The sequence below is a fragment of the Notechis scutatus genome, chromosome 2 (genome assembly GCF_049901735.1).
Source record: "Notechis scutatus isolate UNSWTSFEM ecotype Mainland chromosome 2, rNotScu1.2, whole genome shotgun sequence".
Classification (NCBI taxonomy): Eukaryota; Metazoa; Chordata; class Lepidosauria; order Squamata; family Elapidae; genus Notechis; species Notechis scutatus.
Genome location: NC_142010.1, coordinates 152,878,053 through 152,900,849, shown reverse-complemented (window position 1 = coordinate 152,900,849; position 22,797 = coordinate 152,878,053). Strand labels below are relative to the sequence as shown.

The 22,797-nt window shown below is 41.5% G+C and overlaps 1 protein-coding gene across 1 annotated transcript; it reads left to right on the top strand.

The window, feature by feature from the left end:
- Positions 1-1,559: 1,559 nt before the first annotated feature.
- Positions 1,560-21,505, top strand: LOC148132338 (uncharacterized; the record flags this gene model as incomplete). Its single annotated transcript, XM_087956857.1, has 10 exons — positions 1,560-1,586; positions 2,587-2,674; positions 5,719-6,030; positions 7,807-8,925; positions 9,866-9,981; positions 11,401-11,533; positions 14,495-14,652; positions 15,974-16,113; positions 19,282-19,608; positions 21,061-21,505. Coding segments are annotated over 10 exons (2,598 nt in total), but the record flags the coding sequence as incomplete, so codon positions are not given.
- Positions 21,506-22,797: the final 1,292 nt, after the last annotated feature.

Sequence of the window (22,797 nt, the reverse complement as noted above, 5' to 3'; positions counted from 1 at the left end):
CCCACTGCAGTTTGGCAGATCGAATCCCACCAGGCTCCGGGTTGACTCAGCCTTCCATCCTTCCGAGTTTGGTAAAATGAGGACCCAGATTGTTGGGGGCAATAGGCTGACTCTGTAAACCGCTTTGAGAGGGCTGTAAAGCACTATAAAGTGGTATATAAGTCTAAGTGCTATTGCTATTGCTATTGCACAAATGAAAGAAAATGCCTAAGCTTTAGGACTTTCCTATTCCATTTGTCCATTCAGTTCAGATATGAGGAGGAAGTTCTGTAGGAGAAGTGCTTGGAATGACAGATGGCAAGAAGAAAAGGCATTATTATTAGTTTAATCCTTAATGGGACTTGTGGGGCAAAGTGCCCTAGTTATGTTTGACTTTGTGAATAAATTCAAAAAAGCAGCAAAATGTGGCTCTTTGTCTCTAATAGGTATGCTTAAGCCTTTGGAAACAGGGGCTTTTCCTGTATGACAAAGATAAGAACCCATCACGTCTAGTTTGACCTGGAAAAATCTGCTTGATACTTCTTTCTTAGTACCATTTGGGGATGCAAGTATTATTTGTTTGTTTAGTTGTTGGATTGATTGATTTGTCACCCATCACACCTCAACGTTGCAGGTTTTAACGGATTGGTTATAAAATTTGATTCCCAGTTTCATGGAAAAATTGTGGTAGCCCAAGGTTACATAAACCCAGTTGTGCCAATTCAACATTCATATTTTTTTATTAAAGGAAGTCATGGTTAGGATGAGAGCAAACAAAGCAAATGTTTGTTGCAAAGGCAACCATTTTAATATTTAGTTATATCAGAGTGGGGCAATGGCCCTTTTATGACTTTGGACTTCAAGTCCCATAATTTCTGAGCCAGCTCTGGGAGCAGAAGTCCACAAGACATAAAAGGGCCATCATTCCGCCCCCCTGAGCTAGATTGTGCATGAGTTCATATGATTGCTTTAAAGCTGCATTCAAGGCTTCGTTGAGCTGTAGTGCTGTCTTATCTACCCCTGAGTTTGCAGAAAGGCACTGCCACTGAGAGGCACTGCCAATCCTTTCCCTCAGGAGACACGATAACAAAACCTAACAGATTTGACATACCTTAAGGGTGTTCTTGGGCTATGTTGGAATAGAGGGGAAATCCTACTTTAATGCCAGTACAGCTAAGGACAACCTAAGCACATCACAGTGACTTGGAGCTGCTTCAGTTGGATGTCCTAATGTAATTCTTGCCTAATGCAAGAGGTGGCATATTACACCATTCCCCTGAAGAATATGACAAATATTGACCTAACGTTCTCTGAAATACAAAAACAACAGGAATAAGGAAGGGTGGAAACTTGGTGTGCATCAAAGGAATAGTTACGTGTCCTAAGCGGGGGGGCCCCCCAACCTTGGTTCCTCCTAGGAGACTTCATTGCTTTCCTAATTACATCAGTTTGCCTTCTTCCTTTTTATCATTCCAGGCTGCCATATAAAGTGGAAAATATTGGACAGAAAATTAGGAGATATCTGAGAAGATTCTACCAACCAAAACTGAATGATAGATTGAACGATCATACAAATTGGAAGTCATCCATCTTTCTTACGTTGGGAGGTTTGTAGTTGTGGTAAATAATTAAAAGCCATGCAGTCTATTGGTTAAGCCAAACTAGAAGGTCGAGAAATGGAAACTGCTCAGACTGTTTCCCATCCGCAATCTTTACTACAAAAGCAGAAGTAGATTCTGATCTCTCCTGTCCAAATTAGGCAATAGAACTCAATGATGGCTTAGAAGTTTCTAGGAAAACAAGTCCAATATAATTACATTATGTGGGCCACACCCTTTTTTCCATTTGGATACCAGATGCCAAACAAAATCATGTTCTGGTGTCTCCTTGGTCCAGGAGATACAGATGGATAGACCTTTATATGTCTATGTTATATGTTATGTCAGTATGGGAGATTCCTTCAAGAGAACTTCCACTAGATGTTCAATGCCCAACACCAAGCAGAGCATGAATGCCCCCATTTCCTGCATGAGGCTTGACCAATAATCATCACTGGTGCTTGGTGAGACAGATACTGACGTCAGTAGTCACAGCCTTGGCCCTGTGCACACACAGGCTGGCTTAGCTCTGGGAATATCATGTCTCCTTGACAGAAACAGTTCATGGATTTATGGACAGTAGCTGGCTGTATGCACTCACAGAAGCAGCCATTCATGAATGTGTGAGACCTCGGAGCCTGGCCAAAGACTAATAGAGAAAGTCCCCTGTATTAAGCAGGTCAGATTCCCAACTGGTGGTAAATGGCCGAGCGCCCTCTGGACTGCCAGAGTGTTTGCTCCATTTGCTTGGCTTCTTCTTTCCTCCCCCTCATCAAAGTGGAGGAGAAGAAGAATATAAAACCTCTCACTGTACAGGATGATACGTGGAGTTGAAAGATCCCAACCTAGAGAATAGCAAGCTTGCATTGAGAAGGGTCAAGGCATGTTGAGGTTCTTTTTCCTTGGTCTTTTTGTTTTGGTCCTCTGGGCTCCCACTTACTGGGCTGTCAGACACAAGCCCAAACATCCAGTCGAGGATCTGAGTTCCTCGTTGTCTCCTGATCTAAAGGTTTCAGCCCATCCAGTGAAAAGCAGCCCATCCAGTGAAAAGCAGCTGACGGAGAATGAGCTAACCCTGGGAAAGGATGTAGAGGAAGGTGAGTCATGGAAAAGGTTGGGCTGGATGGTAGGATCTTTATAAGGGAGTGGCTTCAGGCAAAAAAAAAAAAGTTGTGTAAAAAATAATGGGGAGGTGAGATAGGTGGCCATGAAACTACCTTAGTGTACCACATCAAACCACCATTTCTAGATAAAGCTAACTTTGAAAGCTACTCTGTTTACTACTCTGTCCATCCTTCCCACTCCTCCCCTTTACTATTCTGCTTGTGACAATCCACACTATTCTTTGCCTACTCATCTGTTAAATCTAACAATTAAGACAGTTATATGGTATCAAATGGGAGCGTGATTCCAACTTGTAATGTAGAGTTAGTTCTACATGTTACAGCCGGAGGCTTCACAGGATTCCCATGACTTTAATTAAAATGTTCATATTTTCTAGTTTAACTTTAATGGCAGGTGAAAATTAGTGAAAAACTGCCTGCTAATTGCCCTGTGAATAGCATGAATAGCATTATTAGGCTGAAATTTTAAACATTTATTTATTTATTAAACACATTTATATTGCTAACCAACTCGCACACAGTCACTCCATTTACGATGGTGTAAAATACATAAAACAATATGGCAATTACTCCCGAGCAAATGTATATAGACTCACACTGTTACTTTCTATTAGTCACATAGGTTTTATTTCTCTAATTATTAGGGTTTTTTCATTGAATTTTTCTAAGTAACAAGGTACTACTTTGTTATATAAAATGAAATGCAAGAAAATTGGTAACCACAAGGAAAAAGAAACTGATGTTGAAGCAGTTAAGGAAAGCTATTCATGGTAAAACACACCATCAGTTAAGTCCCCAGCCCTGGGCAAAGAAAGTAGAAAATATTTTTAAAGAACTTAATTGTTGGCAAGAAATTTTGCTGAGTTTTGCTTGTTACTAAATAATATGCAAAGTTAATCGTCAGTTCAGCGTGCAGGGCACTGTTGGTTCATAGCTCTATATTATGTGGTATATGAGTGTTTCTATTTTAATTTTACATCCAGTAAATTATAGGCAAACAATCAGCATTGAGCAACATCTGAGCACAGAATCAAAGAATAGTACAATTCCGGATTTGCTAATCTGATTTTTTTGGTTTGTTTCAGAAAAAAATTCTGGCCTTCTTTCTACATCCCCTTTCAATCAGTGCCTGGCTTGGGTTGTTTCTGGATCACTTCCAATTGTGCAGGACTAATTTAGTAAATAAAGTCCAGAAACTTCTTGGGATCAAGGTTGCTGGAAAGGTTACAATCTTTGGCCATCAAGCCCAACCTCCGCTCAATTCAGGAATCAAATTCAAAACTCCCCAGGCAAATGGCTTTCTAGTTTCTACTTGATTCTATTCAACAAAGAGGATAATTGTGTATAATAGATTCTATTGTTAACTTCAATAAAAGTCCAGGAGTAAGTTACAAGACTTTAATCCAAATTATATTTTTTTCTAGACCATCCATCCGCTTCTAGATCATCCATTCCCGTAGCCCTAACTGGGTAGTGGAAGATCAGAAAAGGCTCTTCTAGATAGTCTTTACAATGGCCATGTTCTTCCAAATAAGGACTCTTCAAGTTTATAGGCAGATTCCTTGTGGAAAAAGGAATTATGGGTCGGATGGCATTTTTGAAAGATTCAGGTTTTTTTTTCATTCAGAGAATTGAAGAATAACAAGTTTCTCCAGCAATCAGCATAACTGTCCCTCCACTCAGAAAAGCAGCACAGCCCCTGATCCAACTCCCAATTTTTGTATCCATTTTTATTGATGTCAAAACAGTTATTTCCTCTTTATTCATACATTACATGAGACCAAAACATGTTTTGATTGGTTTCGATTTGATATGTCTGAATCAAAGCAATTGTGTTTTTTAAACCATTATTAACTGTTACTTTATTTTATTCATTTGATTTCTATAGCTGCCCACCTCAATAAGTGATTCTGGGTGGCATACATCATAAAATATAAAAACCATTACTATATTAAAACAGTACAAAATAAATATACTGTATGTGATGCCAAGTAAAGCTATTATATGGCTGTTAAAACAGCCAGGAAACGGGGTCCTTAACACACTCGGGGCCCCAAGCCAAGGCACACAAGTCTTCGTGGCCTTACAAAATGCCAACAGGGTTGGGATTATTCTGATATCTGAAGGGTGAATAATCCAGAGGGCAGTGGCTATGGCAGAGGAGGCCTGGTTCCCACCAGCTGACATTCCTTGACTGACCCTGCATCATGTCCAGCCTCACTGAACTGGACAAGTTGAAACAATTGGAAGAAGAGTTTCCCTTAGGTAACCTGGCCCCAAGCCATTCATGCTTTAGAGGTGATATTGAATTGTACCTAGAAACACACTGTCGACCACCACAATTCATGAAGTAGTGGAGTTACACATACCCAACACTCTTTATTACCTGTGCAGACACAATTCTCCATCAGTTGAAGTTTCCCAATGCTCTTCAAGATCAGCCCCATGTAGATCACATTACAGTTGTCCAGACAAGAAATCACAAGGGGAAGAAGGATTGTGAGCAAAGTTATGGCTTAGTGTGACACATGAACCCAGTGTCAATGTCATATAGACAAGATTCACATGTTGGGATTCCCACCACCACAAACAAATAATGAACAAATCATGTTTTACCAGATTATATTTTATTGCAATACTTGAATTAGCATAGATATATCATCCTGAGGGCAAGAAGTTAGACTTCTCTCTCAGCAAACTGAGTGTATGTGTAGCATCCAGTGACAAACTTGTTTTGCTTTCCCCACAGAAATGGAAAAGGAAAAAGTGTTTTCAAGACCAGCCATGTTTTTAAAAGTAAAATCAGCTTCCTGCTTCTACCAGTAATTTTTTTTAGGGGAAAAAAAATCTGTATAGGGATGGTGGGACTTGTAGTCCAACACACATTGAAGGGTGTTGAGGAAGGCATTATAAAAAAACAACAGGACTTTATAAAACTGAGTGCAGAGGGTATATTGAAAGAAAGAAAGAAAGAAAAAGCCCTTAAATAAATAACTTTTTCTTGCTTCTTTTTCTAGAGCTCTCCAAATCTGCTGCCACTAAAGTGAAACTTCCTGATGGAGGAAAGGAGCTGCCTCAGAGAAGAAGGAAGTTTTCCATCCTGAAGAACAGTGCCTTGAAGAGAAAGGTACCAATTCACCTCCGTCAAGATGATCAAACATGGAAAAAAGGAGATAGAGCTAAGAAGGTAAAGGAGTCTGTCAGATTTGGGAAGAAAGTGCTGGGTATTAAGAAAACAGAGAGCAAGAGCTTGCATGCTATACCAGAAACTACTGGCCTGGAGACCAACAGCAGCCTCACCCAAGCAAGAAACAGATACGAGCCAGAAGGTATGAGTGAAATACAAGTTTTTAAGGGTGGGGGGGAATCAGCCTCTCAGTTAATCTGCAGAACTTCTATTTTCAGCTTGACCTTTTAAATATAAGATACAAGTAGGCTTATTAGAGGAATAAATCCAACAAAATTTAGTGGGATTCACTTCTGAGTAGTTATTGCTAAAGATGATCCCCCATGATGCCCCCATTATCTATAAAGGGGTTCATTTATTATTCAAGGCAATGAATTTAGAGAGCCAGTTTGAGCCACCAGGCTAGAAACTAGGAGACCATGGGTTCTAGTCCTTTTTTAGACACAAAGCTAGCTGGGTGACTTTGGGCCAGTAACTCTCTCAGCTCTAAGGAAACAGGCAAATCACTTCTGAAATCTTGCCAAGGAAACTGCAGGGACTCATCCAGGCAGTTAGTTGCCAGGAGTCTCACACGCGCGCGCACACACACACACACACACACACTCACATCCTGACATATGATTCCTTATGTTCTCACACATTTGGAACATCAAAAGATTGCATTTTGTGGTCACCCACTCTCTGAATGCCTCTTAATGTTTACAATTAAGACGCTGCCGGATTTCTAATCTGCTTTAATTATTGTACTTGAATAAAAAATCAAAGACTGTTGGTTCTTTGGGATCAATCAGTTAGAAAAGGGGAAATGATTTCATATATCTAGTGTGGCCAGTGGGCAGCTATCTAAATGAAACAAACTAACAAATAAATTAATGAGAGAGACTTATTTGTACATGAATCAGAAATAAATTCAACATAGAATAATCACAGCAATGTGATGGGTGATTCTTACTGTCTACTTTCTAATGAGAATTTTGCAAGTATGTTTTCTATGAAAAAAAAAACAACCCACCCAGCCAGCAGATTCTTTTCCTTGGAAGAGCAATTTCCTTGTGGCTGATAATAAATTGGCAAAGATCCAACACATTTATTTATTTATATATCTGTTTTTCTCCAAGGAATTTAAGGAGGCATACATAGCTTGCCTCCTGCCGTTCTTTTTCCATTCTTTTTCCCCTGTGGGGTTAACTGGCTCAATTGGGTAGGGCATGGAACCTAATTTTCCCTCCGTAGCCCCTCTGAGTCCACCAGGTCAGTGTTATTAACATCAGCAACTTTAAGAGGCATGAATTTCATCTCCCAGAATATTCCAACAAACGGTGGCTGGAAAATTCTGGGAATTGAAATCCACACATCTTAAATGTGCTGAGATTGAGAAACGCTGCTCTAAGTGCTCATGGCCAATTATTCATCCTCAAACATGACTTGATTTTAATAGATGGCTCAGCCCTGCATCTTCTGGAAATAATCGCTTGTGTGAATAACCCTTGCTTAGAATTCATATCAATTAGCCTGTACCATTTTGGTAATGGTTAAAACAGTCCAATTAAGTCCAAGCCCTTTGGACAACAAGCTGGAAATACTCTCTGCAGATCACAGAAATTTAACAATGCATGAAGCAGATCTAAGACTTCAGGGGCCATTTTGAGTGGCTGAGTGGAAGAGTGAACTCAGGAAGTTCATCTGAGTAGGTTTCACTGGAATTCTTCAAGAGCTATGCTGGGGTCATAGAGGAGAATGTCTGTTTAATTACACTCTATGTCCAGGTTGAATAAGGGCGACAGTACTTAATTAGCTCTGAGGTCAGGTCATTCATTAAGTGCTAGGCTCTATGTCAGCCGGGAAGGAGTTCCAGACATTAGGTTCCAAAATATTGCAATCTGGCTCTGCCTTTCAATGTGCCTTTCCTTTTCTGCAGGTTTGATTTTGAATCATGCCACAACAGCACCAGTTCAGGGGGACATTGCCACCCAGAAGAAAAAGGCAAGAAAAGGAAATGCCTGCAAATATAAGACTGTGGCTCAGATGAAAAAGGCACAAGCTCCAGACCTTAGGCATAGAAGTGAAAGCTGGACATCCTCTTTTTCTGTCTACAAATGTGTCATTCAGACAAAAGAAAGAAGCGGTCCTGGATTTCTCCACAGAAATGCCAGCTGGGTATCGTTGCAAAAGCAGAACTGCACCACACCAAGAAATACTGGTAGGTCGCCAACAGGAAAAGCCCACGGCACTTTCAAGGAAAATGATAACCGCACAGTGACCTGGAAGGAACATGGCCTTCGCGCTAGGAACAGCACTCATGCACCCAGAGAGAAAGAGGTTAGGCTCCTCCACAAGCATGCCAGCCCATCCCCAAAAAGGAAGTTGCAGGGAATGCCCTCTGCAAATATCACTGTGAGACTTCCTGGAGAAAAGCAGGGAAACTTCCAGAAGGTTGTCAAAAAGAGGACTGGCGTTCAAGTAGAGCTGGCAAAAGGACCGGTTACTCTGCATTGCCAAGCTGAAGACAGAAAGGATTCCACAACTTCCTTACGAAATGCTAGTCAGTCCCTTCTGCAGAAAAAGCTCACTTCATCTCTTACGGAGGCTAGTGGAGCATCACCAGGGCAAAGACTCAGCAGCAAGGCAAGGAATGCCAGCTGGGCAGCAGAAGACAAGGCCCAGAGCCCTTGCCACAGGAACGCAAGCAGGTCATCGCCCAGCCAGGAGCCAGGGTCTCCCCATAGAAATGTCAGCCGGGCCCTGACCAGAATTGAACACGGCCTTCAAAGCAAGAATACAGGCCAGGCTCAGTTGGGGAATATCACCCAATCAAAAGCGAGGAGAGGACAAAGTTTACCTCATTCAAATATCTCCCAAGGAAGGGTAGGCTCACCAAATCAGCAGCCTGCAACGCCCACAGAAAGGAAGAAGTCTATCATGCCTTCCCTGCCTCCCACTTGCTTGCTGTCTGAACACGCCATCGCCTGTGGGAATGTCCAATTGAAATACGTGCCCAAACTGACTTATTCTGCTCTGAAAACCCTCTACCTGGCAGGTGAATCATTGAATCATCCATGCATCTAATTTCAAATGTTGATTTTTTTTCCCCAAGCGCTCTGCTGGATGGAGTCACATATTTAAGCCTGGTTGTGCTAAATTATAAAGTTTGATGCAAAGTGGGTTCAGCATATTGTGGGTACCTAGCCGCTGTGTTTTAGGAAGCCATTAGGCCATCATTTCAGATATATTTTGTTACCTAATCAGGATGCCATTGTGGCGAGAATCATAGAGTGATGTAATAGGCTGAAATAGCCTAAGGGTGAAATTCCATTGGAATGCCCCAAAAGTTAGTCTCAAACAATAAAATTCTACACATGATTGTAAAGAAAAAGAAAACAAAGAAAACAATCCTGAATAAAACAATTTTCTCCTCAGGAGATGTTGGCAGGAACTCAATTTACTTACTATTATGATTTTTTGAGGGGAAGGGGGAAATGTCACAATTGATTGAACTTGTGAGAGAATGGAGTTTAAGGAATGGGCCAGGCCAAGCATCAGACTGTTGGTATCAGGCACAACCTGTTCCCAGGTGCAGTGCTGTGGTTGGCAGATGTTTTTCCTGCTGGCTGGTAACAGGTAATGCAGCAAAGCAGGAAGATCCAACCAATCACTTTGCCAGTCATGCACTGCATGAATCTAATCTGGGTAGAAGCAGAAAAGAGATCAGCTATAGAGGCAACTCATTTAGTGCCAGTAGAGGTCAAGGATGAGTGAATAGCAACTTCTGCTCGGCTGTAGGAAGAAGCTGAAGGTTGTTCTTGTGAGCTGCTGCATATGAGTTTTGATGGTTAAATTAAACCAACCCTCTCCTGTGAAACTCCTACAGAATCACCCTCCTTTGGAATCAAATACTGCCTGACTGTGTAACATGTAGTTCAAGAACTCAGTCTCTAATTAAGACAGTAACCTTTCACATTTCCCTCTTTTCCCCCCAGAGAATGAAATCAACAATATCCCAGCTGGGGTTTTCTTGGGATTACCTAATCTAGAATGGTTGGATCTCAGCAAGAACAAGCTGAAATCATCCGGCCTACACCCAGAAGCTTTCAAGGTAATTGGAAAGGAAGGGCTATTTGAAATGGAAGGGGAAAATGCCAGGGAGGATTGAATTTAAGGATTCTTGTACCAAGCATGGAAAACCCATATGAAGAAATGCTGTGGGGAAAGTGAAGCAGAAGCTATAGTCAATAGGAAGGTAACAGTTGTAGATTAATAAAATTTGGTAATTTTGCCAGACTATTTCTCTCTGCTATCCCGTTTCTCTCTCATTCTCCACTATCTCATATCTCTCTGTCTCACTTGCTATCTCTTCAACCTGTGTGAAATTAGCTCTGCATGAAATGAGGCTGAAGCAGGGGTGGGATTCTACCAGTTTGCACCTATTCGCTAGAACCGGTTGTTAACATTTTAAGCAGTTCGGAGAACTGGTGGTTAGAAGAAATTACTGGCCTAATCCTGTAAGGAAGGCAGGAAGGAAACATTTTGGTGTTGCTTACAGAAACTGCTTCTCCATTAACTCTTATTAGATTCTTGGCAGGACTAGACTTCCTGTCTCTGGAACTTCTCTGGAGTTTTTTCCCCTCCTTTGCTGGTACTTTGCTGCTTGTGTGGAGTGACCATTCAAACTTACAATGGCACTGAAAAAAGTGACTTACGACCATTTTTCACACTTACGACTGTTGCAGCATCCCCACAGTCATGAGAGGCCAAGCGAGGAGATGCGTGCCTCATTGTGAGTGATGTTGAGTTGGCCACGCCCAGCCAGTCACATGACCATCAAGCCACGCCCAACAACTAAGCCACGCCCACAGAACCAGTTGTTAAAAATTTTGAATCCCACCCCTGGGCTGAAGGTGCAGGCAATGCAGCAGTTAGACCAGAGATGTATTTGTATATTCAATTTATATGGCTACCCATCTCAAACATATAACTCTGCATGGCTAACAGAGAATCAAAACGAGACAAACATGGAAAAACTATAAATAACAAATATAGGAGCTGACAGAAAACCAAGAACATAGTCAACATAACCAAGCGATGGACTCAGCCACATACCTTGGGTCCTGGACTCAGCAACAAAACCAGGTTTTTAGGGTGTGTTACATTACAAAAGGCCAATAGGGTTGGGGCAAGTCTAATCGCTGGGGCAGTGATATTCCAGAGGGCAAGTACCACAACAAAAAAGGCTCTTATCTGGGGATGCACCAAGTGACACTCCCTAACAATCTGGATCTGGAACATGCCTTTCCTACTGGATCTCACGAGAGGTGAATACAACAGGTAGATAGAGGAAAGATGGCCCACAAGTAATCCGGTCCCATAGCCCAGTTTCCCTGCTCCATGTTTACATTCAGAGCATGTCCACTGTTACTGAATCTTATCTTGCCTATTTGCAACATAGCAACATTTGAATGTTTATTAGTGGCTTCTCTGCTGCTATTGTTATTGATTCTCTTTCTTCCTACTACAGAACCTCACCAAATTGAAGCGTCTAAATCTGGATGGGAACCACTTCACTTCAATCCCGGCCTTGCCAAGTTCATTACATGAGCTGAAACTGAATGACAATAATTTAGCAGGACTTCAGAGACAGAACTTCAGAGGTTTGAGACCTCTCACAAACCGCCTTTTCCTAGGATAGCAAAAACAGCAAAAAGTCTTGGAACGTGGGACAAACTCTGCATGTCACCAGGGGCTTTCATTTCAAAATACTAGAACTTTTGTTAGCCAGAGGGGTTAGTGTACAAGTCCACTTCTCTGAGAGATTTGTGTAATGCTGCCATGTCCTACCTAGACATAATAATTCATTCTTTTCTCCAGAAGAATGTACTGCACTAAAAAGGGGGGGTTTACAATGGTGTTTCATACATTTTGCTAAAAGTATGTCCCTTAAAATTGCTCAGTTCCTTCACCCCCAGGTTATAAAAAGGAGTGCTGGGACACATAAGATGCCATGGAACATGTACCCACTTTTAAACCATGTTGACGATTGATTTAATTAACGCAAGACATTAATTCATACACCATCATTTACAAGCCGTAAGTACAGCAGTGTAAGTAGTGTAACCATAAGTAGTGTAAGTAAGCCACATTAAGGTAATTAGATTATGAATTGGCTTCATGCGGGGATTCAGCCAGCATCTAGCTGCAAACTCTGTTGTTGATTTTGAGTTTTTGAAGTATAAAGAAATAGAGAAGCAGTGATCCATCCTTGCATCCATCTATCCATTCTCTAGATGTAGTTGAACTACAACTGCTGGAAGTCCTAGTTACATTAGAGATGTGGTAGGGGACAAATGACAACATAGGTATGACAGTATCACTACACAGTTGCTACAAATTGCATCAGGCATTGGGAACAAGTAAATAATAGTGACCATAATTTTTTTTGTAGATGCTATCTGATGATAGGTTGTATAGTTCAATGCATCTGGAGGGTAGGACGTTAGGGAAAATCACTGCTCTGCAGTTTTATACATTACACAACACATGTGCTACCAAGATGTAGACAGTAGAACAGTTATATAATAGGACTTGCCATTATTATACATGAACTCATTTTGCTAACAGCATCCATATGTCTAAATATCTGAAACCGCTGAACAGTTAAATAGACAAAAGCACTGAAAAGAATGCCATTGACTTGGGCAGGCACGCAAAAGGTATTTCCTCAACTGAAAATTGAAAGCCAGAATAAGGACATATCTTGTATATATATTTATTTATGACATTTCTTTGTTATTGTGTTCCACATCTTGCCTTTCCTGCAGGAGTTTAGTGTATTCACAGGGATCCTTCTCACACATTATCTTCACCATTCTCAAGCTGGGAGATACAGTGTGTTAGGCTCAGAGACAATGACTTGAAGTTGGGTCCTTGTGGCCTTAGTCCAATGCCTTAATCACAACATCACATTGTCTGTCTTTTTAATATAGCAGACACATTACAGTTTACTCATTCACCCAAGCAGTGTTAAGTAGAGGTTTCCAGTCAATCCAGAATTAAGACAGTATTTGTTGTTCTACTTTTTTTCTCTCTTATGACCTCCCATGTTGAAGTGCAGCTTGCTTTCCGAGAAGTTTGTTACCAGTTGATAAATAGTATGTAAACAGGAAGCTGACACACACATTGGACCTACTGTAAGCAAATTCTGTTATGTTTGCACTTAACAGAGGCCCCTTGTTTCTATCTTCTCTCTGAGGATAAAATATGGTCTAACAGTTCCTATTTCATATTTCCTTCTGGAAATGGGGCTTATGTACATAACAAGATTGCTGTTTGTATGACTTAGATTCCCCCTTCCCACATTTCTTGCTTAAAACTGCCAGGTCCTTTGTTACAAAATTGGAATTACCAAGACCAGGAATGTTAGCTTTTCCTTTTTAACCTTCTTTTAAAAGGTTTTCCAGTGGTAGATTAAGTAACAGTTGAGTAGTTTTTCCCCTCCGTTTGCCAAATTTTTGTAGGTTACCTAGAAGATGATGTACAGAAAAGCAGGGCTCATGAAGAGCTATTGACCATCAAGTCCCAGCCTTGGATTAGTTCAGGAAACTTAAAATTAAAGTATCACTAATAAATGGCTTCTAGTTGCTACTTAAACACATCAGGTGAAGGAGTATTTATACATTATGTCTGAACATTTTGTCCCAGTGCTGAATTGTTATTGTTTTCCTTTTGAAATCTGCCTCCCTACAACTTAAATCTATTATCCCATGTCTGGAAAGATAGAGAATAAGACTTGACCTTCTTCAGTTTGAAGTCTTCTAAGGCATTTACAGACCTATCCTCTCTCAGTCCTTCTAAAATAAGGGGAAAAGATGCCAATTCTTTTGTAAAATCTACTTCAAGTTGAGTGTCTCAAGAGTGTTTTTTCAAGAGGCAACTGGACTATGTTTTTTCCTTGAGGAACAAGATTTTCACTTCTCATCCAAAGAGTGAACTGATGAAGCTTCTTGGATGAGAAGCGAAATGTCTTCTTCCTGGATGACTGAGAAACTCCATAGACCTTCAAGTTGAGTGCATCTCTTTGAGACTTCATGAGCACATCCAATCCATTTTCTTGGCAGCAATACTGAAGTGATTTGCTACAGCCTGCTTCCAACAAGCTGTAGGTTAAATTGAAAGGTGCTTTTTGCACTTTCCAATTACACCTACAACTCAAAACTTTTTGGGCTGTTTCTTACACTTAATTTGGTCTGACTCCACTAAGCTTTTCAAAATGAGCCCAAGCTGCCTAGTAATGGTAAATGTTACCATTTTAGCTGGACCGACTTTTTATAATCAGTGTATATCCATGCAGTGCTTGAATTGCAATGCCTTTACCTTTTGTGTTAGCCTTCTAAGTTCTTCATTTCAGGAGGCTGCGGGAGCATGGAGATTGATTTGGCTTAATGTGGAGGTAGGGAATCAGCAATGTGTTCTATACCATGTTGTATTTATCACTGCCATTCTAGCACTGAGTCAACTTGAGCAGCATTTTGCAAAATATATATTACAACTTGTTTTCCGCCTGCTCTGTGCATTTTCAAAAAAAGTGGTTCTATCTCTGTCCCCTTTTTCCACAGGCCTCTTCAAGCTACTCACCTTGGAGCTAGAAGGAAACCAGCTGCATGATGGCAATGTCCCCCCGACTGCTTTCAGGGCGCTGAGCAGGCTTAGTTACCTGAGATTAGACCGGAACCATTTTCGGAATATCCCATCAGGTTTGCCTGCATCTCTGCAGGTGAGCAGAATACCTTTAATTTTGATCAGAATGTAACTCCTGACTCAGACTTCCGCAAGCTGGAATGCTTCCAGACAGGGGTGGGATTCAAAATTTTTAACAACCAGATCTGTGGGTGTGGCTTAGGTGGTGGGCGTGGCTTGGTAGTCATGTGATTGGGTGGACATGGCTTGGTGGTCATGTTATTGGCTGGGTGTGGCCAACTCAATATCACTCACATCGAGGCACGCATCTCCTCACCCGGCCTCTCATGACTGTGGGGATGCTGCAACAGTCATAAGTGTGAAAAATGGTCGTAAATCACTTTTTTCAGTGCCATTGCAACTTTGAATGGTCACTCTACACAAACAAAGTACCAGCAAAGGAGGGGAAAAGAAACTCCAGAGAGGTTCCTGAGACAGGAAGTCTAGTCCTGCCAAGAATGCAATAAAGGTTAACGGAGAGGCAGTTTCTGTAAGCAACACCAGAATGTTTCCTTCCTGCCTTCCTTACAGGATTAGGCCAGTAATTTCTTCTAACCACCAGTTCTCCGAACTGCTTAGAATGTTAACAACCGGTTCTAGCGAATAGGTGCGAACTGGTAGAATCCCACCCCTGCTTCCAGATAGGCAGAACTGTGATCTCCATTGTGCAAATTGGACGTGATGGGAGTTGTAGCCCAACAGCTTTAATTGGTGTACTTTCAACTCTTGGTTTGGAAAATATTGACCACCTAGCCCAGGCTAATAGCAGAGTCTGGAAGATCAGTGGTTCATCATATCGGCTCTGAAAAGCTGGAGGTGGTTGTTCAGGAAATTTTTGGTAATTATTAAGGCTGTCCTTCTCACTGGGAAATTGCCAGGGCACAACTTCATACTCCTCTGTTTGAAAAACTACCCAAATCTGATTTAAAGAAAGAGAGTGATAAGCAGAGAGGGGAGGTTGTGTTACCATCTGCATTCCTATCTATATATCACTTTGAGCTCCCTTTAGAAATGGATCGATGGTTAGCCTCATTTAACCTGTCTCCCTCTGTGGTTGATAGCTTGCAAGGTGGGGAGGTGCTCTCTATGGATTCGACCTCAACAACATATCCATGTCAGCTAATGAGACAGAGCAGAATGAGAAGCAGGATAGGAGAGGCAGAGGGAAGATGGTGGCCGAGATGCTTCTGGTTGTGTCTGGACCAGGGGTCTCCAACTTTGACAACTTTAAGACTTGTGGACTTCAACTCCCAGAAATCCTCAGCCAGCTGGCTGAGGATTTCTGGGGGTTGAAGTCCACAAGTCTTAAAGTTCCAAGGTTGGAGACTCCTGGTCTGGACCATCTCATCTACTTCCAGGAGCTGCATCTAGATTCCAATCGCATTGAGGAGGTGACTGAGGGTGTCCTCAACAAAACCCCGAATATCACCGTGCTGGTTCTGAGCAACAATAAGCTGGAAGAGGATCGTATTGCTCCCCGTGCCTGGATTGACCTGCTGTGAGTAACACAGTATTTCCATCCCTAGGAAACAGATAAAACTTACTTACCTTTGGGCTAGGGTTGCCAGTCATCCCCGCTTGCAAATGTGATGATAACCAGAAATTCAAGACTGCCTGTTCTTTTTCTTTGAACCTCGATGCACTAGTAGGCAAAAGTAACTACTATGAATTTCTGCCTGTTCTACAGCTATTAAAGACCTAGGTGTCCTGCCAGGAAAAGGACAGCTAATACAAACCCTTCTTGTGTTAACAATTGTCAAAATGTTAAGGAGGGGGATGACAAAAGCAGTGTTACATCGCTCCTTTTCTATACGCGTTGTGACACTGCACGCACGTATACAAGTGGCAGAGCTTCTGTGACGCAGATTTCATCATTTTGACAAAAGCTTATCTGGATTCTGCAGAGGTAGAACAAAAACAATTGTGAAAATGGGCCTTGCCAGCAACCCCCTTCTTGTTTGTGCAAAGATAGTGAGAGGAGAACACTCCAGGATAGAACCCCAACTGAGCGATATTCTTGGTACTCTATTCTGGGTCAACTGGAGGAAACGTGGCTTGGCTCCTAAAGCTTGATGAAATGCACAAACATCTCCACTTTGGAAGATCAGTAGAAGTAGAGATGTTTGCGTATTGATGGCAGGATGGCTTCTGAAGGATGAAGCAGTGGTGGAAATGGTAGAAGTCTGCAAATGCCCCAGTTTAAACTCACTGCCTTTTTTTTCCAACAGAGAATCACAGAAAGAAGCCCTGCATTTTCTGATTTGACAAGTAGAATGAAAAATTACACCAGGTTTAATAACATAACGTAACATGAAACCTAGCATAACATAACTTTGCACCATAACACATTACAACAAGAGTACTCCCATCGTGTTATGCTACGTTACGTCATCTTACATTATGTTATGTTTAAACTAAGATCAAAGATACGAGCCCTGTTACCATATAGGTAGGTAATTACCCTTCTTGCTTGTTACACTGAGTAAAATGGGGTGGGTTTCTTTGACTTGATAGCTCTGTACAATTAAGTCTCACCTTACACAGCAATGTTTTTTGTGGCACATATGTTTTAATTTAATTTTAATTTAAAATTTAATTTAATACGTAATAATTTTAATTTAATATGTCTAACTTTGAGTGGCATACAGTACTCAAAATTTAAAATAAAACATTCCATAGAATACAGAAATAATGTCTGGCAAACACACACATTCCTCATCATACAAACTAGGCACCCCAGAGAGATCTGCCACCCACCGTGGTCAAAGCCTGGGAAAAGAGAACTTCTCTAAATAAGACAGTGGTGGGATTCAATTTTTTTTTACTACCGGTTCTGTGGGCGTGGCTTGGTGGGCGTGGCAGGGGAAGGAGACTGTAAAATCTCCATTCCCACCCCACTCCAGGGGGAAAGTTACTGCAAAATCCCGTTTCCTCCCCACCCCACTAACCTGCTTTCTAGCTCCATTCTCCTGTGCAGGGCAACAAAAGAAGACCCAGCCAATGATCAGCTGGGATTCGGGAGGCAGAGAATAGATGGGGGCGGGGCCAGTCAGAGGTGGGATTTGCCGGTTCTCCGAACTACGCAAACTTCCGCTACTGGTTCTCCAGAACTGGTCAGAACCTGCTGAATACCACCTCTAAAATAAGATCAGGGCAGGCCATATGAGTCTCTGGAGGGATATCATTCTACCATGGAGAAGGCCTGCTTTATGGATCCCATCAGTTGCTTAGTTGATAGGCCCCAGAGCATGCAGAATCTGCCAGATCATATAGGATGGCCAGCAGCTATGGAAGACAGAGAGGCTCTGAAGAAACCAGACCTTCTGCCATGAAGGGCTATATAGGTGATGACCAATACCTTAAATTTCACCCTGAAGCCTACCAGGAGCCAGTGCAGTTCTTTGACAGAGATGTTGTTACATGGGCATACGGAGGCATAACTACCCTTGCTCCCTATTCTGGACCAGCTGCAGTTTCTGAGAGGTCTTCAGGGCAATCCCATGTAAAACATCACAGCAATCCAAAAGTGAGATGATTAAAACATTTTGTTCTACAAAAACAAATTAAAACTCACATTGTAGCACACATCCCCGAGATTTGTGTGTTTTGGCAATGCTTGGGGGTGTGCGTGTGTTCTCTGATATAGTTTTTGTGCTAGCAGCTTCTCTTAGCTCATTTGACCACATGGTCCTCCTGTCAGAAAGCATAATTAAAGCTATTTCCCTCTGCCTGGTTTCACTCTTCCTTGATTTGGTAAAGCATCATCACCACATTGCCAGATTTGATTGCCTGCATTATGATGTCACATCATCAGCCCAGTGCAGGCCAGGATTGCTAATGGAAGAAAGCTTACTTTTGTAAATAAATAAATAAATATATTATTGATTTCCCTTACACAGAAAGCTGTACACAGCGTATTGCAACCCAGCTGCAGATCAGCTACAAAGAGACAATAAACAGCATTCAAGAAAAGCAAGTTTATTTAGCTTAGCGGTTTACATAAACGCTCCTATCCACTTTTTAAAAACCACTAAAATGTTTGTAGACATCAAATCAGCATAGCCCTGCTTTGTCTCGGCTGAGTGTAGAACTGTTCCTTGGCTAGGATCCTACTGATAGTTCATTTTAAAGTAGCGAAAAGTCCATTGTTGTGATGCAGCAGTCTGCCTTTAGAAAGGACGGTATGTCGCAATGACTGTGGAAAAGACCTTTTGCAATGCATCTCCATAAACTCTCACATATTTACCAGATGTGGCTCTGAATCCACTTGGGAAGTTGACTGACACCCCCACACACACACACTGATTAGTGAAAGGAAACGTTGGGAGTTTTCCATAGCCTCAGGTCCTGGCCAGGATGCAGGGACAGAGTTTGGTTTCTGTTCTTTCCTTTTTATTTTGCCCTTTTGAGGATGAGTAAAATGTCATACATACAGGATGGAAAAAAAAGCAATCCCATCCCTAAGACAGATTTAAAATGATCTTGCTCTCTGCATCTAATAGCACCAATGTCCCTTCAGCCTTGCTTCTAGTTGCGCAGATCCATCTTGAGCTCTTCTTCTCGGTCTTAGAGAGGGACTAAATATGTGGGTATGGTTTTCATCTCCAGAGAAAAGTGATAACTGCGGTCTGCAATCCCAACGGAGACGTGTTTGTTTCACTTCCAGGAAACTGGAGGCACTAGATTTGTCTCACAACCACTTAGTCCACGTGCCCTCATTTCTGCCTCGACGTTTGAAACAGCTGACTTTGCATCACAACCGCATTGAACGTATCCCTGGCTACGTTTTCGCCCATATGAAGCCTGGCCTGGAATTCCTGCATCTCTCCCACAATGCCCTGCGGGATGACGGCGTCCATGCCGTCTCCTTCTTAGGGCTCTACCATTCGCTTGCTGAACTGCTCTTGGACAACAATCAATTCCAGGCCATCCCCCGTGGCATCGTCAACTTAAAGGGCTTGCAGGTTCTATGGCTGAGCCACAACCGCATCCGGTAAAGGGATTCTGTTCTGCTCTTGGTTGCCGTTGAGGAAGGGTAATCGGAATACTAAAGGAAGAGCATGGGTCTTGCATGTCTATCCTTTTAGTAGAAGGAGCTCTCTGTCAGAGGCAGTTGGGTTTGATCCCATGTTCTGGGACCATATGCCCCAATACTCATTGTTAGTCAAGGGCTTAGGTCCCAAGCTCTCTTCAACCATGATGCACATGTTGCTTGGCTGAGGGAGGTCGAGACCCTTAAAGCAGTGCTTCTTAAATTGGAGGTTAATTAAACCGGGGCTAATTACAAGAATCTTAAGCAAGGGAGTAAGTAATTTGGGCATATTCTGGGGGGTATGTCATTGTTTGTAATCTGGTTTGGGGCTGGAGCTGCCAAGATGTTTCTGTAAAACAAGAATCCTTTTGTGGGAGAAATCATATTATTGGAGATGGGGAAAAGAGGCAGCTGAGAGAAACAGTGGAAGAATTATTGCCCTAGAGAGAAAAATAAACAGCAAGTGCTCATCTCAATATTAGATGCCCTCAAAAGATTGTATACATTCTTACCTTGCACAAGGAAGGGCATCAGCTATGTTTGTAAGCATGTTTGGCCAACTGTTTCCCTGAATGCAAAAAGAAATAGGTGGGGGAAAATGAAAATGAAAAAGTGAAGGAGGCTATGCAACTCTCCACTGGCCATCCGTGTTTTATGCTTTTTCCCATATTCTGAAATGCTGAGGAATCCCAGGTTGACCCTTACCAAGGTCACTTTTCTGTAGGAAAGAATGCTGGTGATTGGTCATTTCTGCTTCATATCGATTTATTTATGAATGCATCCAGTACGGAAGTACTATATAAGCTACTTTTCAAGCAGCATCAGTCTCCTCAAAATCTTAAGTGGTACTCAAGCAGTTCCAAACCTGTATTATACCTACAAGGCATAAACAAAACAGCTCTTGTTAAATTCTTCCAAAGTTTATTGCTGCAGCAAACTCAATTTAGAGGCAGGAAATGTGCTCATACTTTCTTACTTAGCAAGAGGTCCCAAGGAAAAGAGACGAAGTTATTATGCTGGACTTCCTAATTCTTTGTTTCAATATAATCTTACTTGCCTCTCTGTTGGTATCTGGGTGGCCACAGTGGAAATAGAAGTTTGAACATTCTTACTTTGGCCTAATCCAGGAAGGGGAGCCTTATACAGTAAAACTCTCAAAAGTAGCATCTTATGAAAGGGTAGATTCCCAGCAGCTGTCCCTTGTTTTAAGATGAGCCAGGAAGTGTCAGCCAGTCCAGTCTCACTAACTTGTGATTTAAGGGGCCTTAGCTAATTCAATCCTCCAATTTTTGAAAGGGCTTTAATCTTGTTCCACATTAAAGGACTACGGAGATAAGTTACAGAAAGCACTGCGAAACTCTCAACGAGTCCTTTTTATATACTTTATGTGTTCTTATTCTTTCTTTTTGGTAGGCATGTGCCCCTGAACTCTGTCTGTGACACGAGAGTGTCAGAAGACTCGAACATTGTGTCTGTGCACTTGGAGAACAATTTGATTGATCGCCGCCGCGTCCCTCCCACAGCTTTCTCCTGTATCAAAGCCTATCACAGTGTGATACTGAGACCACAACAGAATGAAGATGATTACTAAGCTAGTAGGGAATTAGACCAACAGTATTGAAATTTGGGAAGAAAAGGCCCTACCCTGAAGGTGGGTGATGACTAGAGAAGAACAGTCTCTGCTGTTCAGGATTATGATGTTATTCAAATAATAAGAGGAGATGCATCTACCTATATCTCCTCTTCTCTACAGTCAATTTTACTTGCCTCCTACCCCCTGCATTCTTTTTTTTTTTTTAGATCCAAGTTACAGGCAGCTTTTTCTTGTGGCTACTGGGCATGTAGATTTTTTTTTAAAGAAATACATATTTGCAAACATATATAAAAGACCAGACAAGCATCCAGGCATTGCATATCTTTTTCTTTATGTTTATAATGAAACAGACACACTTCAGTAATAAAATAATAAACAATAATAAAGGACACCAGGAAAATAACATTTGAGATCCGCAAAAGGGATGGATAGACAAAAAGTAATCTATTATAAAATTAATTGATAATAATCACATTAAAATGTGGAGATAAGATGTTAATAAAACAATCTGTAATTGATAGATGTACCCTTTAATGCTAATTTCTCAGAGAATGCAATTTGCCACTTTTTGAAATACCTTTGATCCAAAGAAAAATGTATTTACAGTTTAACAAGAATCAATTTGACAGGTAAAGATAAGAAATTGAATTGATTTCTTGTTATAGCAATTGCTTATGTGTCCTGAGACTTATGGAAGAGAAACCTAAAATGGGAATAATTGTCCAAGATGGTTTAATTGTTTTCCCACGTTACTTTTAAAACAATATATATAGCTAAAATTATTACCATTCCTAATAGCTATTTGATCACACTACCCTCCAGCACAGTCTAAAAAAGGTTTAGCTTAACATTAGACCAGCAATTTAACAGACTTTGGTTTAGCAATCTTCAGATGAATTTATCAAAATGTGTTGGAGCCAGAGAGCTGCTGCTGTTGGCACTGCCTAGTGCCCAATACGCTGCTCACTCTGCCATCTCTTAGTTGGCATTGATAACTCATCTGGTCCATGGAACAGCTAAATTGTGCACTCATTCTGGCTCTGGTGCTTCTAGGTACTGATCCTCACTCACCATATGGCCTCTTGGCTGTAGTTCATTTTTGGCATGCTATCCTGCCACATGTGTGATCACCCATTGTCTCTTGCTCTCCAGCTGCAACTCAAATTCCCCCCCTTTCTTCTTTTTTTATAAACACATGTCCTTTTGGGGGGCCCCCAATTAACATTTAATTGACATTTGGTTTCAGTGGACATCTCTCACCCCACCCCACCCCATTAGTCCATTACATCAAGGGCTTAGTATAATGTAATTTGAATGGGGGTAATATAATCTGTGAAATGTTTTTTATGGCCAATTCTTGATGAATCATCAAAACAGATTAGAAGATTTCATGCTCTAAGGAGTTCCAAGCTGATTCATCAAGTTCAGTTCCCAAATCTTCTTTTAGTACTTTTTGCAGACTTTCAAGGCAGCCTGTCATATTTGATATAAGATTTCTGCATGACGCCAAATGTTCCCTTTCATTCGACATGGTGGCTATAGGCCACTCGCACCAA